Source organism: Chelonia mydas, chromosome 3 (genome assembly GCF_015237465.2).
Source record: "Chelonia mydas isolate rCheMyd1 chromosome 3, rCheMyd1.pri.v2, whole genome shotgun sequence".
Classification (NCBI taxonomy): domain Eukaryota; kingdom Metazoa; phylum Chordata; order Testudines; family Cheloniidae; genus Chelonia; species Chelonia mydas.
Window position 1 is genome coordinate 83,411,386 of NC_057851.1, and position 15,770 is coordinate 83,427,155.

The window sequence follows — 15,770 nt, forward strand, 5'->3', positions numbered from 1 at the left end:
CAACAAGTCTTACCTGGCACACCTCCAACAAACACAGGCTCCCTCTGGTCAACTGCTTTTGGATTTAGAGGTCCTACTACATGGTTTACCTCAGAGTCCACATCGAGCTGCACCACATTAGAGGCTCTAATAACTGGAATGCAAAGGAAAATCTTGTCAAAAAGAGCCCTAATTATAAAATATATCATTTATGCTTTGTATGGCATATGAAGATGTCTATCTGATCTGCTGTATGGTATGGGCTAGATTGTCTATGGCCCTTGTGTAAGCCTCCCTTGGCTTACACAGTGCAGGCCCAGGACGCACTACTGTCCTTGGGCATGGACTGCTTCTTCCATGCAAATTTGCTTTGGGGACTGTAGTGGGGCGACTGTCCCACTCCATGAGATAAAGGGCTGGAACAGGCCAGAGAGGCTGCACAGACCAGCAGCCAATCAGCAAAGGCCTGTGGAGAGCCAGTAAGGGCAAAGGAAGAGGCAACCAGTCAGGGCCGGGCTGGGTCCTATATAAAGGCTGCCTAGCAAGGGAGGAGGACTGGCTCCTGAGGTAAGGAGATAGCACCTTGGCCAGAGCAGTGCTGGGCAGGCTCGGGGGATCAGAGGAGAGCTCTGGCCCAGTTACCTGCCAGGCTGTGGCCTTGCTAGAAAGGGCTGAGAAGGTGCATGGAGCCAAAGGGGAAGTGGCCCAGGGAAGCTAGGCAGACAAGAGGGGAGTGAAGGAGGGCAAAGAGAGGCTGCAGCTAGAGGGTCCCTGGGTTGGGACCCAGAGTAGCGGTGATGGTGGTGAGGGGCTAGACTTTGGGGTTGTGATTGGCCACTGAGGCAGGTGCAAGCCAAAGGACTGTTACCACCCCCCGGAAGGGGGTGAGACTGGAGTAGTAGACACTGTCGGAGGGCAGTGTCCTGAAGAAGTGGACACCGCTGAGTGGGGAGTAGGGCGGTTCCCAAATCAGCAGAGCAGACAACGGGCGAGACACCACGTGCAGAGGGCGCTCTGCAGTGGACAAGAGCTAGTTCCCAGAGCAACCGACAGGAGGCGCCAGCGGTGGTGAGTTGTGATCCCGTTACAGGGACCTTTCATCCCAAATGCTGGTGAGTTCAAGGCATGATCCCTACTCCTTCTGCTCTGACCCATGAGAATGGACAACCATGGAGGGAGGATCAGGTTCCATGACCCTTCTCAGTGGTAAGATCTGAGATTTACTCACCTGCAATTCTGTGCCACATGCCATCACAGAGACTTTGTTTTGGTGTAACTGAGGTTGAAAAGTGTCTGATTCCATTATTCAGTTTCACTATAACCTGGAGAAAAACCAATGTAATTCATACTGTAAAATCTTTTCTTTATTCCATGCCCATCACTTCCCTCCCCCCTCCCTTTTTTTCCACCTTGTTGCACTAATGCTAGGTTCCCAATTTTGACATTTATAAATTTAAAAGTGATTGAACCAATTTCCTTTACCCTAATTATTAAGAGATCTTTAAAATGAACCACACTTTTAAGCTTCTAACTTCAGCAGTTTTTGCAACATTTGTGTTCTGAACACAGGGAAAGATTTTTGTTTTTTACCCTCAGTTAAAAAAGAATATACCTCAACCAATTTCACTCAGATTTCCAGAACTACAGCCTTATTGATTATTTTTGTATTGCTTAGTACTGCACAAACACTTAGTAAGCGATAGTCTCTGCCCTGAAGAGTCTACAATCTAAACAGAGAAGACAGACAAAGGGTAGGAGAAAAGAAGTATTGTTCCCTCCATTTTATAGATGGGGAATCAAGGCATAGAGAGCTTAAGTGAACTGTCTAAGATCACAAAGGACATTTGTGGCAGAGCTAGGAACTGAACCCAACTCTCCTGAGTTCAGTGCCTTAATTGCAAGACCATCTTTCCCCATAAAGACTGCAATAGCAGTTGTGGAGCAGCTCTGTCCGTGGCAGAGTGCAAAATTCCTTCTGAGGACTCACAACTCATGCACATACAGCCCATTTACTTGGGCTGTGCAAAGATCCAGAAATTAGCCCTTAGGGTATGTCTACACTGCAAATAGAGGTGTATTTGCAGCTCAGGTAGACATGCATGCACTAGTTTTCATCAAGCTAGTACACTAAAATAACAGTATAACCACAGTGGCATGGGCAGCGGCTCGGGCTAACTTCCTGAGTACATACCTAAGTTCTTGGATGAGATTGTACGTGGGCAGCTAGCCTGAGCAGCTGTGGTCACACTACTATTTTTAGTGTATTAGCTCAATCAAAGCTAGTACATGTATGTCTACCTGAGCTGGAAATTACACCTCCATTGGAGTGTAGATGTACACATCTAATATTCACAAGTTGGCCACTGAAAATGATTAAAAGAAATCACTCAGCTTTCATTGTAGAGGAAATGCCAGTGATAATTAGGGAACATTTTAATTTTTCTCTGGAGGCTGTCAACATAAGAAACTGCAATAAGCCTCCTTCTCTTTTTACTTCCCCTTGGCCTTGGCCAAGTTTATGGGCATCACTAGCAAAATCAAATACAAAAGACTTGGGGAAAGGGTCTACTGGCCTAATAAAAGTGGTCAGGTGAGCTGATGGTGGTGAACTAAGATGGTTGACTGTTTAAACGTAAGTGAAAAGGGCTGGCCATTCTGGTTTATCTCTTGTAGAAGTGTCTGTCAATAAACGAAACAGAAAGCAATTTTCAAAAAAAAGAGCATTGACTGTGATTAAAGAAAATCACATCAGAAGTATACATCAATTTGCTAAGGGGGTAACTGCATGACCATTTTGATGAGGGGAAGGGATCTATACTTACCTATGCCTTTCCCTACCCTATCTTATCTGTGACTCCCATCTATATTATATGCATAGTAAAGATTACACTGGACCAGTCATGTATAGAACCATAGGTTAACAGTGCCATGACAGCGACACCATATGCAGCTGCAAAAGGCTCAGAGGTTAATGTCCCCTGTTAATTTATAAAGATCAAAACTTGTTACAGCTCTAGCCTCCATGCCTCAGTTTCCTATCTTAAAAGTGGGAGAAATGATTCTTTCTCCAAACATTTGTCTATTTGGGAGCCTCTCTTAGTGTGTGTGTGTGTGTATATATATGTGTATATACACACACACTAGCATTTAGCAGTTTTGGTTGGGGTCTCCAGGTGTTACTGTAATACAAACAACAAGCAATAATAGCAACAACTGTTAATCTCAAACCCACTGTTTTCAATTTATAGTTTCCAAAACCCTGGGGTGGGGGGGCTCTGATTATCAGCCCAAGAATCAGGTGGGAGAACCCCCTCAACGTGTCTGCTAAAAAAAGATGAGTACAACTCAGATGTCTTTTTTAACATGCAGTAAATAAAAATGTATTAACTCACCAAGAAAATGAAATCCAGTCACCTTCCTTGTAACTGTTATACATTTTTAATATGCAGATGAAAGCAGCACCAAAGTGTCAGTGTTCTTCTTCCCTTTCATCTGTACATTAAATATTAATTGTTGTTGCCAATAAAGTGATTTGATATTGGCTGATAAATATTTATGTACATTAACAGAAGTATCTGGGTTGTGCTTAACCTCTTCTTGTTTAATGGGGTAATATATTTAGGAAAGAAAGAAGATTCAAAGAATAGTGAGTTTGTTAGACAAAAGCTGCATGTAGCATTGAATCCAAGTACACTGGAAAGAACTAGGCATAACAGTTAAGAAAATGTGACCTTCCTTATACCTGTCCTTGTTTCATGTGCATATTCAGGTACTCCCCATTCACACTGTGACCATGCATTAAGATTCCTGAACTGCTTCGGGGGCGTATTTCAAAAACAACTTCAAATTTCAGGCCTAAACTGAAGGATTCATCTGAAGGGAGAAAAGTGAACAGTCACACAATGTCATTTCTGTACCCAGATTAATTGTGAAACTGGACATCTACTACATTGCAACGTACAGTTCTAATGCTGACTTCTGGTTTTAATATTGTTACAAATATTTTAGTCTTGAAGATCCTTTTTGACAGCAAAAGGGAAAGTAGAAAATTGAGACCTTCTAGGCCATTTTGCTGCCAGAGCATTACGCTCCCCTCGTACAGCCTCCTCGTGTAAAATTGGCTTGGAGTGAAATTCTGCGGTTCTAACTCAGGCCATGTCTATACGTACAATCCTGCAGCAGCACAGCTCTGCTGATACGACCGTACCTCTGCAGTGCGTCTGGTGAAGACGCTCTATTCCGACAGGAGAGAGCTCTCCCCTTTACATAAACACCCACCTCCATGGGCGGCATAAGCTACGTCTGTGGGAGAAGCTCTTCTGCCAACGTAGCGCAGTGCACACGAGTGCTTATGTCGGTGTAACTTATATCACTGAGGGGGGTGGAATACTCAGACCCCCTGAGCGACATACATTGTGCCAACTTAGGTTGCAGTGTAGACATAGCCTCAGGGAGTGGGAGTTTTGCCTGAGTAGAGACTGCAGGATTCAGTAGCACTAACCCCCTCCTCCAACCCTGCGGCAGTCCTTGGAGCAGATCAGAAACAGACAGCAGTCCCTCCTACTATTCTCTTGAGGTGTTGTGTCCCAGCTTCATCCTCTGCTTGGTCTACTGCCTATTAGGCACAACTTGTCCTAAGACACTTCCAAGAATAAAATACTGTTCCATAGCCTTAAATAACTTAAACTATTTTATTATACATACTGCTAACTTCCTTCATGACATACAGGAAATCTTTTCAAATGCCTTTTGAGTTAAGTATTTTGTCACTTAAAAATTCAGGGGCAGATCCTCAGCTGGTGTGGATTGTTTTAGCTCCATTGACTCCAATGAGTCTTTAAGAATTTACACTTCCCCATCGTGAGAAGAAATCTGACACTAGTTAATTTGTAAAATATCATTGTTTTTACATACTGACATTCTCCACACCAACATTAGGTAAAGGATATATCGTGTTGTTGAACTGATGTCTCATGACTCCCTGCACAGTGATGATTAAATTAAAAAAAATTCTGCAGCTAGATAGAGATGTGAAGTACAGTAAATACTCCAGTCGTCTTATTGGATACATTTGTTCAGTTACACATTACCAAGAATTACATATCCTCCTTCTGATGAAAAGTATGTTCCTGCTTCTGATGGGCCTTCAAAGCAAGGAGTCACACTGAATGTCTGAGAAGCAGAAGTGATTGATCTTCCGTTGAGCTGTAAATTGCTGAGACAACCATTAAAACTGTAGACTGAGTTAATCTGAGGAAACAAAGTGAGCGATTATTAAGTAAAATGCCCCTGGAAGGAAAGTAAGTCTTTCGTCTTTCCCTTTTGATTCAGAGCTCTAGCTGGGGTTGTTTATGAATTCTTGGCCTCTGTTTCTCTTTTGCACCATTTCTGCACTAGGTAGGGAAAAGGGAAGCGTGGAGGTATGGGAAGGGACTTTAAACTACCTTTGTGCTCCTCTTACTCTGGGTCCTGCCTGTCCCCTGGTGTCAGTCAGACCAACCTCAGATAAGAGCTAACTTGTGCTCTCATGGCCTTCTCTGAGCTTTGGAAAACAAAATAGATGGAGCGCAGCAGCAGGGCTCCAGCCACACCCTCTCCCCTCTGGGTGAGGACAAGGCTCTACACTCCAGGGTGGCAGAGCTACTACCTTGGTATGTGCACCCAAGGATTCCCCAGGAGGAATCCTGGTTGCTTCAGGTTTTGCTTTGTCAAGTTTTTGCTCTTCAGCATCCTCCAATGTGTCTTCAATGTGCAGGGCAGACTCTTGGCCTTCATGTACCTATGTAAAGCTCTCAGGTATCTGAGACAACACAAGTGAAAATCACTGCCTGCTTAAAACCTTCACAATTGACATGTATATTGGAGACCTTTATTCTTTATTGCTGCGACTAACAATCAACAAAATGTCTGTCTTAGCTTTCCCTTAGTAAGGTCTACACCCACCTACACATCCACCACACACCCTCCTACCCAAATTATTAAAAGAGACAAATACAAAAATCCTCAAAGCCAAGCTATTTTATTACCATCTGAGAAGGAAGAAAGTGAAGGAGGGCATGTTATTGATATCTCTAGTTTTTACAGCATTAAGGAGGCTTTCAGATACAATGGTGATGGAGGCGGGGGGTGCCATAGAGATTATATTAGATTATACAAAACCGGCAAATTTGGTTATAATCTATGGCATGCTGATAAGAGTTCGCAGGGTTTCGCAGCACACTTGGTCCTTTTGCCACTGAATAGGCTGGGGTGACGCATTTTTGCCAGATTGCACTGCCTGTTCCCTTTTTTTTTTTTGTTTATGAGGAAGCAGATTTGAATAAATGGCAAAACAGTTTCCCTATTCCCTCACCCCTGGAAGCACACACATTCTGTGTATTGTACGTAGAGTTTATCTTAGGCAAATGGGAATAATTTCTGTGGGAGCCCCTTGTTAAAATGTTAGCAGCCTTCCCTGGTGTAATTCTTCTATTAAGTAGTGCTGTTTTGCTGTGTAACTTCTTTAGAAGGAAAACAAATAAATCCTAATCCTTTTCTGTGGAGAAGCATCTTTGAGCCACTCTGCAGTTTCAAAGCAGCCCTAAAGCCAGTTTAAATAGCCATGTGAGAGGGATCATCCCATTTTAGAGGGATCTTCCAGTGATGCAGAGCTGGCAGAATGATTTCTATGCCATCTTCTCCATTCAGTCTGCATAGTGGGCATGGCCAGAGGAAAGGGGTGTGACTGCTACTTCTGTGGTCCTTGGTGATCCTTGACTGACATAATGATAGCTCAGCTGTTTTAGGTTTTGCTACGGGTCCAGCCCAGTACATCACCAGCCCAGGATCCAGGAACACAGTGGTGGCTTAAACCAACCTTTCACCCCTACCCCTGATTTGTGCTGTGTGGTCTTCAGCTACGCCTGAGGATTGGGGCAAAAATGTACATTAGTAATTTTAGACATAATGTCTATTTTACCTGGATATTTTTTACAGCTTTTCCTGGAGCCACACCCCCTATATAAAGCGGTCCACTGACTTGCCATGTATTATCAACAGAAGGAAGACTTTCTTCCAATACTCGGAGACCATCAATTATCAAACGGCCAGTATCTTTTTCCCGAACAAATATCACCTTGAAAGGGAGAAAATTTGTTCAGTGACAATTTTAACTATAGGGGCAGATGATAATGAAACTGCTGAGGAAACATCACTGTATAGCAGAAGAAGATGAGAACATGAGAAAACAGGATATTAGAGAAGATTGTCTGATTCAAAATTTACAAGCCAGCTGCACGCCGGCTGTATTTAAACTGTTAATCTTCTCTGTTGGACAACCGTTTCCTCCAACATATAAAAGGCTGATAATAAAACTTTTGTCTTAACATTTTAAAAACAAAATAGAATATTGTATATAGCCAAGATATTTACAGAGACAAGGTGAGTGAGGTCATTTTTTTGGGGGGGGGGGGGACCTCACCCACCTTGTCTCCCTAATATTCCAGGACCAGCGTGGCTACAACAATGCAAAGAAGATATTTACATATATATATTGTTCACATTTAAGGTGCCCTCACTGCCCTCCCTGCTCCTCTGTCTCAATACTGCTTTAGATCACACAGCCTTCTCTTCCAGCTCTAAGCCTTTCCAAACCTTGCTTGGCCTCATTGTTCTGATCACCTCTGCCTCTTCCACATGGCTGCATGTATGGAAAACAGCTGGATTACTGTAACTGACTAAACTCCTTAGTCCCCAGTTAATGACTTGCCAAAATACTCAGATCTACATGGTGGATTTTAAAACATTAGCATATAGGCAAGTGTACGTGGTTATGGACAAAGACTGACATCCCAATGGAAATGAATTGTCAGATCAGAAGATTCTCTACTATGGTTTCCTGACGCATGTATCATCATAACATCAATCACTTTCTTTAACTTACATTGTGCCAAAGCCCATCATTGTACTTTTCTTGGCTTTTAATCCTTAGCTTCTGATGACCAACATTAAACATAAAAATCAGCCGGCCATGGGCAACAAAAAGGGTGATGAAGTTGTTTTCCTCTTGATCAGATGCATAAAAGATCATTCCATGGGATGAGTGAGTTTTCAGACTAATGGAGAACTGTGATCTGTCAAATAAAAACATGTCGTTTTAGGAACAGAGCAGATGTAAACTGACTGAAGTCACCATGCAGAGACAGGAGAATTGAGATCTGTTCCCTTATGCCAGAGAATGTATTCCTTGTTTATGCAAATTATGTTTTAGATGTATATTCTATATGGTTGTTTGAATAGGAGGCAGAGCTGTTACCAAGTAGACGAAAATCCATCTCACAAAGAACTCATCTTTTGAAAACTAAATCCTAGGGAGTGAATAAAAAATACAGATCAATCACGAAGAAGTGTATATGCATTTCTTACATGCTGTGACAGAGTGCTGGGCTACAGCAGCTGATCCAGCACTCTGATCCCTGCAAGGTAAATCAGTTGCCCCGCACACACCTGAATATGGGGAACTGTGCCAACTTGATAGATTGAGGCTAGGCGGGAGAGAGTGAAAAGCTAATTACCTCATTAACTCAGAAGGGACCAAGGCACAGGAAGAAAGTGTGAAAAGGGGGCGAGAAAGGAAAAGAGCTGTAGGCTGATAGAGCCAAGGCCACAGGAGGTCTCTCCCCTGCGGGGCTCAGAAGCCTTAGAGTCCCAGGATATTCGTAAAGCTGCTGTACAATCTGCAAAGGTGGTGGATGTGAATTTTATAAATAAATCACTGTGTGTTTCACCTAAAGAAAGTCTCCAAATTGTTTGGTTGGAAAGAGGCCGGAATGGACCATGCCCTGCCATATCCTGGCAGTATTAAAACAGAAGGTCTAATTGCCACAGTACTTAAAATGTCATCTACACTAGGGCTCCCAATATGGCAAGGTCTGGAGAGTTAGTATAGTGGAGGCCTGAGTGTTCACTAGTCCGGTCCTTTATGTTATAGCAGTGGTGGTACCGAGTTCCTTCTCGCTCGCACTTCTCATTTAGTCCAAGGTTTAGCTTGGCACCTCTCAGGATTTTCTGTCAGATTTGTTGAAATGCTTAATATCATATACACTCCCCCACAAGGAAATATTTTAAAATGTCAAAGTCATGGGTATTTTTAATCAACATTAAAATCATGAAACCTATGACTTCCATGTTAATTTTTTTTATAAATACATTAATTAATAAACAAATGCAGCATTAGGGAGGAATAGAAATTGGGTTCTTTTTTGTTATCTGTCTCACATGGACTACACTTTGAACTTCATCAAGGTTACAATAGTTGTTTGTAAAATACTGTATTGAAGCAAAACAAATTCAATGGTTTCATTGTGATTCAGTAAATGCCATTCTTCCCTCTGAGCCAGTGCCACAGTATGTTTAGGGGCCACTGTGTTGTTGAATCTGATGGTTTTTGCATAAACATGAAACCAAGATTCTGATCCTTTATGTTCAATAGACTATCATTATGGCACTTTCTGTGAGAGTATGAGCATTAAATATCCTTGCTATGCAGACCGAATGAACCATATGTAGGGAATTACCTTCATTACCTACAATTCCACTGCTTGTCCTTTGCTTCATGTCCTAATCCACTTCGCAGTGCTGCTAGACAGCTGCCATGTTCCACACAAGAGGTGACTGTACTTCAGTGGCTGGGGAAGTGATTGGTATTTAAATATGTTCATTTCAGGCCATGCAGTTCTCCCTGATGTCATTATTGCTTATGTGTGCAAAGAGAGAGTTTGATATTGCCTGTGGTTGGATGTGTGCTTTTGGAGGGATTCATTATGTAAATATATGATATTGTAATAGTATTAATACTGAGTCAAATCCTGCATTTCTTACTCAGGCTAGGCTCCCATAGAAGTAAATGGGTATTTTTGCTGAGTATTGATTGAGTCAGGACTGCAGGCTTTGGCCTGTGTCTTTTTGCATTGTGATATGGGAGGGATGTAGCTGGCTTGCTCAGAGGTTTAATATATTATTATTAGCATTATTATTGCATTAGCATCCAAATTGCAATAGGTGCCATACAAGCAGATAGGGAGGCACAATTTCTCAAGACACAAAGCAGATGAAGAGCCCATGACAGGGATACAGCATATAAGCACAATAACCAAGGTAATGGCAGCAAACACATCTTGTTAGTTCAAAGTTCTTTGTTTGTTTCCATGGCTCTTTTCCCTGACAGTAAATTGTTTTTATTTCTCAGGTCACTATGTGATGCTTTACCTGTCACTGAAATTCTTTGGTATGTGGTCAAACTCTTGCCGGCTGTTTGCTATTCCTCCAAACTGGTTTGCATGTTCAATTGCCGTGGGGTTCTTGGACAACTGGCAGCCAGGGTCTCTTTGCACACTCATTTCTTGATCTAAATTTTTGAGGCCAGTTGCCTTTGAAGTTCTTTCTTTTTCTCTTCCCACCTTCATACAAAGAAAGCCATTACATAAGTGTTTAAAGTGGGTGTGCATATGACGAGCAGCGACAATACTGTTACCAATACAATATTACCAATACTGGCAGGTAAATATTTTGCATTGCTTATAAAAATATGTGGAGTTGTTCCAAATCTAATCAATATAGCTGTCCCCAAATAATTCTATTGTATTTAATTTTCAGCTCCATGCCCACCACTCATGCAGAGAAACACAGAATTTCTAACTGCTTAGCCAACATATAATGGCAATTCAGTTCTTATAAATTTGCCTGAGCCCATTGTGGTGGTCTTCCCCCCCCTTTTAAGGATGTGAGCTCTGCTGCAATTCAGCATAGCATAGCACAGGGATCTACAACCTTTGGCATGCGGCCCGTCGGTGAAAGCCACTGGTGGTCCGGGATGGTTTGTTTACCTGCAGCATCCACAGGGTTGGCCGATCGCAGCTCCTACTGGCCAATGGGAGCTGCGGGAAGCGGTGGGGGCCGAGGGATACTGGATTAAGGTTGACACTCATTTACACCAACGCAAGTTGACTATACTCAATGGAGTTGCATGGATGTAGCTGAGAGCAAAAATTAGCTCACTGCTTTAAGACTAAAGACGAAAGAGAAGGGGGAACGTTCTATCACACTTTTTAGGAGACCTCAAATTTTGTTTTCCAATTCTACTAACGAGGAAAGAATGATATGACTGTTTCCTGAAGCTGTGGCAAATGCAGCCCTGTAAGTGTCCAGCAATAGAAAAAAAAGAAAAGGAGTACTTGTGGCACCTTAGAGACTAACAAATTTATTTGAGCATAAGCTTTCATGAGCTACAGCTCACTTCATCGGATACATTCAGTGGAAAATACAGTGGGGAGATTTATATACATAGAGAACATGAAACAATGGGTGTTACCATACACACTGTAAGGAGAGTGATCACTTAAGGTGAGCTATTACCAGAGGGGGGCGAGGGGGACCTTTTGTAGTGATAATCAAGGTGGGCCATTTCCAGCAGTTAACAAGAACGTCTGAGGAACAGTGGGGGTGGGGGGTGGGGGAAATAAACATGGGGAAATAGTTTTACTTTGTGTAATGACCCATCCACCCCCAGTCTCTATTCAAGCCTAAGTTAATTGTATCCAGTTTGCAAATTAATTCCAATTCAGCAGTTTCTTGTTGGAGTCTGGTTTTGAAGTTTTTTTGTTGAAGAATTGCAACTTTTAGGTCTGTAATCGAGTGACCAAAGAGATTGAAGTGTTCTCCAACTGGTTTTTGAATGTTATAATTCTTGACGTGTGATTTATGTCCATTTATTCTTTTACGTAGAGACTGTCCAGTTTGGCCAATGTACATGGCAGAGGGGCATTGCTGGCACGTGATGGCATATATCACATTGGTAGATGTGCAGGTGAATGAGCCTCTGATAGTGTGGCTGATGTGATTAGGCCCTATGATGGTGTCCCCAACAGAAAAGTTACAGTGGATTGTCCTTTTACTTTTGTTATAAAATCAAACAACCCCCCCCCCCCCAAACCCTAACAACCCCAAACAAAAACTAGCAAATTATACAGCTGACACCCTTTTTGATCCTTTGGCTAAGAGATCAAGTGTAGTATCTGATAAGTTCTTGTTGGGAGAACTTGCAGAGGGTTGGATTTGATATGTTCTTTCCCATCTATAACTACTATAATACTATGATGCTCTGACTTTTACTACATCTTTCTGTATATCTCCTTTCCCCAGATAAACCATTGGGCTAGGCATAAAGAAGTCATTTTCATTAGCAGGTAAAAGCATCAGTAGCTGGTAGAGCATTTTAAAAGTCTCTTTTAAAAATGGGTGAAACTATAATGAAAAAAGTCTTTGATGAATCTTGGAATCTGCAAAATGAGATCATCTGTTTGAAATTATGAAATATTCAAAGGGGCCGTGTCCCATCCTCTGTTATTTTTCAGATGTATCTTGGAACCACAAAAAATCTGGCCAGCCTAGGATCATGAGGCAGTATATGTGGACTTTGGCAAACTGTAAATTGATTTCAGAGTAGTCACAAGTCAGATAGTGCTAACCTTTTTATTATGGCTTCCTTTGGCTTTTGAAGAGTTCTTTCCTTTCTTATGGAGAAGGGCAACTGGAGGGGAGTCAACAGGGCATCCATAAAGAGAAGTTTGCACTTTCTCAGGGTACCGCTGGAAATCTTCCACTTCAACCTCTCGATCCAACCTGTGTTTCAAAGAGGCGATAATGTTAAGAATAGCTGACTGAGGTGTAGCAAAAATAGCTTTTTAAAAATAGAATGGAGAAATAATTAAAGTATCCAAATTAAGCTAGTATAAAATATATAATTTTTTCACTTATCATCAGGACAACCACAGAGATCTTCTTATTACAAGTGAAATTTTAGAGAGCTCTGTGACTTCAAATCATGGGGAAAAAGTTGGGCTCATTGTGTATATATAACATTTTGCCCAGAATAAGGGGAGTGGATAACTGTGCTGACCCAGAAGCAGACTGACCTTGCTCCATTGGGGTTCAATCTGTGAAGGACCAATTCTGCTCTGCACATTGCCAAGGTGAGTTGCCTGACGTGCATCGGGGAATGGAGATAAAGTTCTACCTCTTCCTACCAGTGCAAGAGGAGGCGTAGCTGTTCTGTTCTGTCCCCTCCTTGGACTGTGACCTGCGGTGGGTGGCTAGTGCAGGGCAAGAGGCAATCTTGCTCTAACTGATACACCCATCAGTCCAATTTCCCTGTATGAATCACCGTCTTGATAATCTGATATTTGGAAAATAAATCTGACTACATTTAAGTTCATAGTTACTAGTGGGTGGGTGCACACACACACACAAAACACTCTCCCAGCTGGCATTAGTTGGTATCCTTCTTGGCAGTCTCAGCAGAGGGGATGAACAACCCTCTCACCCACACACAGATGGTCCTTCGAGGCTAGCACAGTGGTGGGACAATATGTGCAGTTTGCTCAGCATCTGCCTGTCTTATATCTATGTTGTTCATCAACAAAGGATTTCAGTCTGCAGGACTCTCAATCTGGCACCATTAACCAGCAATAAACTTCAGAAAAAAAACTGAAATAGGAACATTTTAGAAAATGATTTAGATCCACCATGCCTAACAATTTCAACAAGACCAAACTCCCAGCTCGGAGGCTTTGTGAGACACTGTCATATCCTTTTATTACAAAGGCAGAGCTGTAAATTATATTATACAAATGTAAATTATTCTGCAAATTACACATTGCACCAAAGTAATTAGCAAGTATGGTAATGGCTGATTTACCTCAATAGTTATTTCCACTTCAACAGTTTTTTAATGTAGAAGGGCAGTTCTGAGGCATTTCATAGTAAATTAAAGAAAGGTGTTTGTATACACTGGGTAACCCCACAAAATAAGGTAAAATATTTCATCGTGAAAATAATCAGTTCTTGTTGGTATTTATTTTCTATGCTGTCAGACACAGACTATTTGATGTGTACTGTTGTGGATGTTACCTACCTGATGAAGTAGGCGTTGCTTATACACCCAGTGAAATTGGCATATTGAGTACCAATGGGAGAGCCACCAAAGTAGAACTTCTTGGCACTTGCAGGCTTTTGCTCTGTTTTGTCTCTAGCTGGATTCTTTTTGCTATGTTTTTTGTCATCTACTATCAGCTCGTATCTGCAAAGAGAAATCTTCCTTTTCACAAACTGATTTTGAAAGAGCTTATTCAGAGTTATTACACAGTGTGTTATGCATGCCAATGTTCCCATAATGCTGAACTCAGCATCTGATTCCCTAAATAGCAATATCAGAAGACAACCTATTTCCTTCCAGCTATGCAATAAATGGCGGTGGAATTAGCCAGCGTGGTAGCTTGGAGTCCAATGACCAAAAGCTCCAGTGAGATCTTTGAGATACTCCAGATATTCAGAAAGCCACAGTACACTATGGCTAAGACTAAATAAACTAATTGATCACAAGTGAAAGGATGGAACAGTATATGGAAAAGTGAGATACCATACACACATCATATCACTTTGGTGTTTAAGATGATATTGTATTGCTTCAGCATAATCAAATCTCATTCTGCAGCATGAAAACTAATTGCAGCAGAAGTCAGGAAAGATTTCACCTCTCTAATGCCAGACTGCCTATATTTGGAGCTTCTGATTCAGGCTAGGAAGGGTTAAATATTTATTGGTAAATGTCAATAAGCATTGATTTCACCATACACAGACAGACCGACTTAAAAATGTTCCCATCTATAATAACTGAAATTTACAGATAGACAAAGTAAGAAGAATGCTGCTTGAGAACTCATTAGAATTTGGTTTAAGGCTTTTTACTTTGTATATTTTGATGTGATGTTGACAATTTGTGTTTCAGTGGTTATAAAACTAACTTTTTGAATCTCAGTGTTGACTATCATTAAACAATTGTTGTCTGAGCCCGCCATAGTCTGACCCTCCATAATTTTCCACAACTGTGAACATTTAAATTGATAAAAATAAAAAGGTGCTTAAAATAAACATTGATATTATGTTAGAATTATAAAAAAAATCATCAAATTCTGCCAATTCTAGATATTGATCAATATCAAAAGAAGAATACTGGATCAAAGAGAACTAGGTTCTGATCTGGTATGACAGATCCTGAGGTCAAAATGCTCACTGTAGTATGTAGTATGTCAGTCCTCATGATGACTATTTCAGGGCTAAAGTTTCAAAATGTGACCTGTGCTCACACGTAATTTTGAGAACAATTTTTCTTAAATGCCATAATAAATTACAGAGATCACACATGAAAACCTCCATTTAATGCACAAAAACTGTGCAGGTGAGAGCACAAAGTATGTGTGCAACGATTTCCTCTCATAGAGTTGCATATGCACATATGAAGACCAGGCGGAAGACTTTTGGATAATTTGGCTTTCATATTACAAAAGATTTTTTTTTTTTTTAATACTTAAAGTACAATGATGAAATAAAACCTTCAGGGAAAATGTTTCAAGTTTTATAAAAAGTGGATGTGTAGACTCACTCACTGTCGTCAGGAATCCAGCATATTTTTGTCAGTGCTAAAAATATGAACTTGTTTCCCCATATACTGTATAATGACTTTTTTGCATAAAGATACCTTGGTTAATTTAAGTTTTTACTTTGTTTTAACTAAGCAAAGCAATCACCCCTTCTTTAGAATTAATCACATCAGTTTTATTAAGGTGCTTTTACAGGTGAGTACAAAAAAAGTCAATAAAATTTACAAGAATATTTTTTTCAGAATCTTAGTGAAAAGACCCATCTCCAGGCCATGATTCAGCCATTTGGATTTTGGGCTTGTGTTTTTTAACTAAAGA

The 15,770-nt window shown here is 41.1% G+C and overlaps 1 protein-coding gene across 2 annotated transcripts in view; it reads right to left on the reverse strand.

The window, feature by feature from the left end:
• Positions 1–15,770, reverse strand: part of LAMA4 (laminin subunit alpha 4) — a 153,929-nt gene that overhangs the window by 3,572 nt on the left and 134,587 nt on the right. For both annotated transcript variants that reach the window (XM_037894659.2, XM_043542824.1), the window contains 9 exons: positions 13,928–14,092; positions 12,483–12,636; positions 10,225–10,415; positions 7,901–8,090; positions 6,938–7,093; positions 5,070–5,229; positions 3,722–3,852; positions 1,208–1,301; positions 14–133 (listed from right to left, as the gene is read on the reverse strand). In XM_037894659.2, coding sequence (XP_037750587.1) covers positions 14–133; positions 1,208–1,301; positions 3,722–3,852; positions 5,070–5,229; positions 6,938–7,093; positions 7,901–8,090; positions 10,225–10,415; positions 12,483–12,636; positions 13,928–14,092 — 1,361 coding nt within the window. The remainder of the gene's footprint in view (positions 1–13; positions 134–1,207; positions 1,302–3,721; positions 3,853–5,069; positions 5,230–6,937; positions 7,094–7,900; positions 8,091–10,224; positions 10,416–12,482; positions 12,637–13,927; positions 14,093–15,770) is intronic.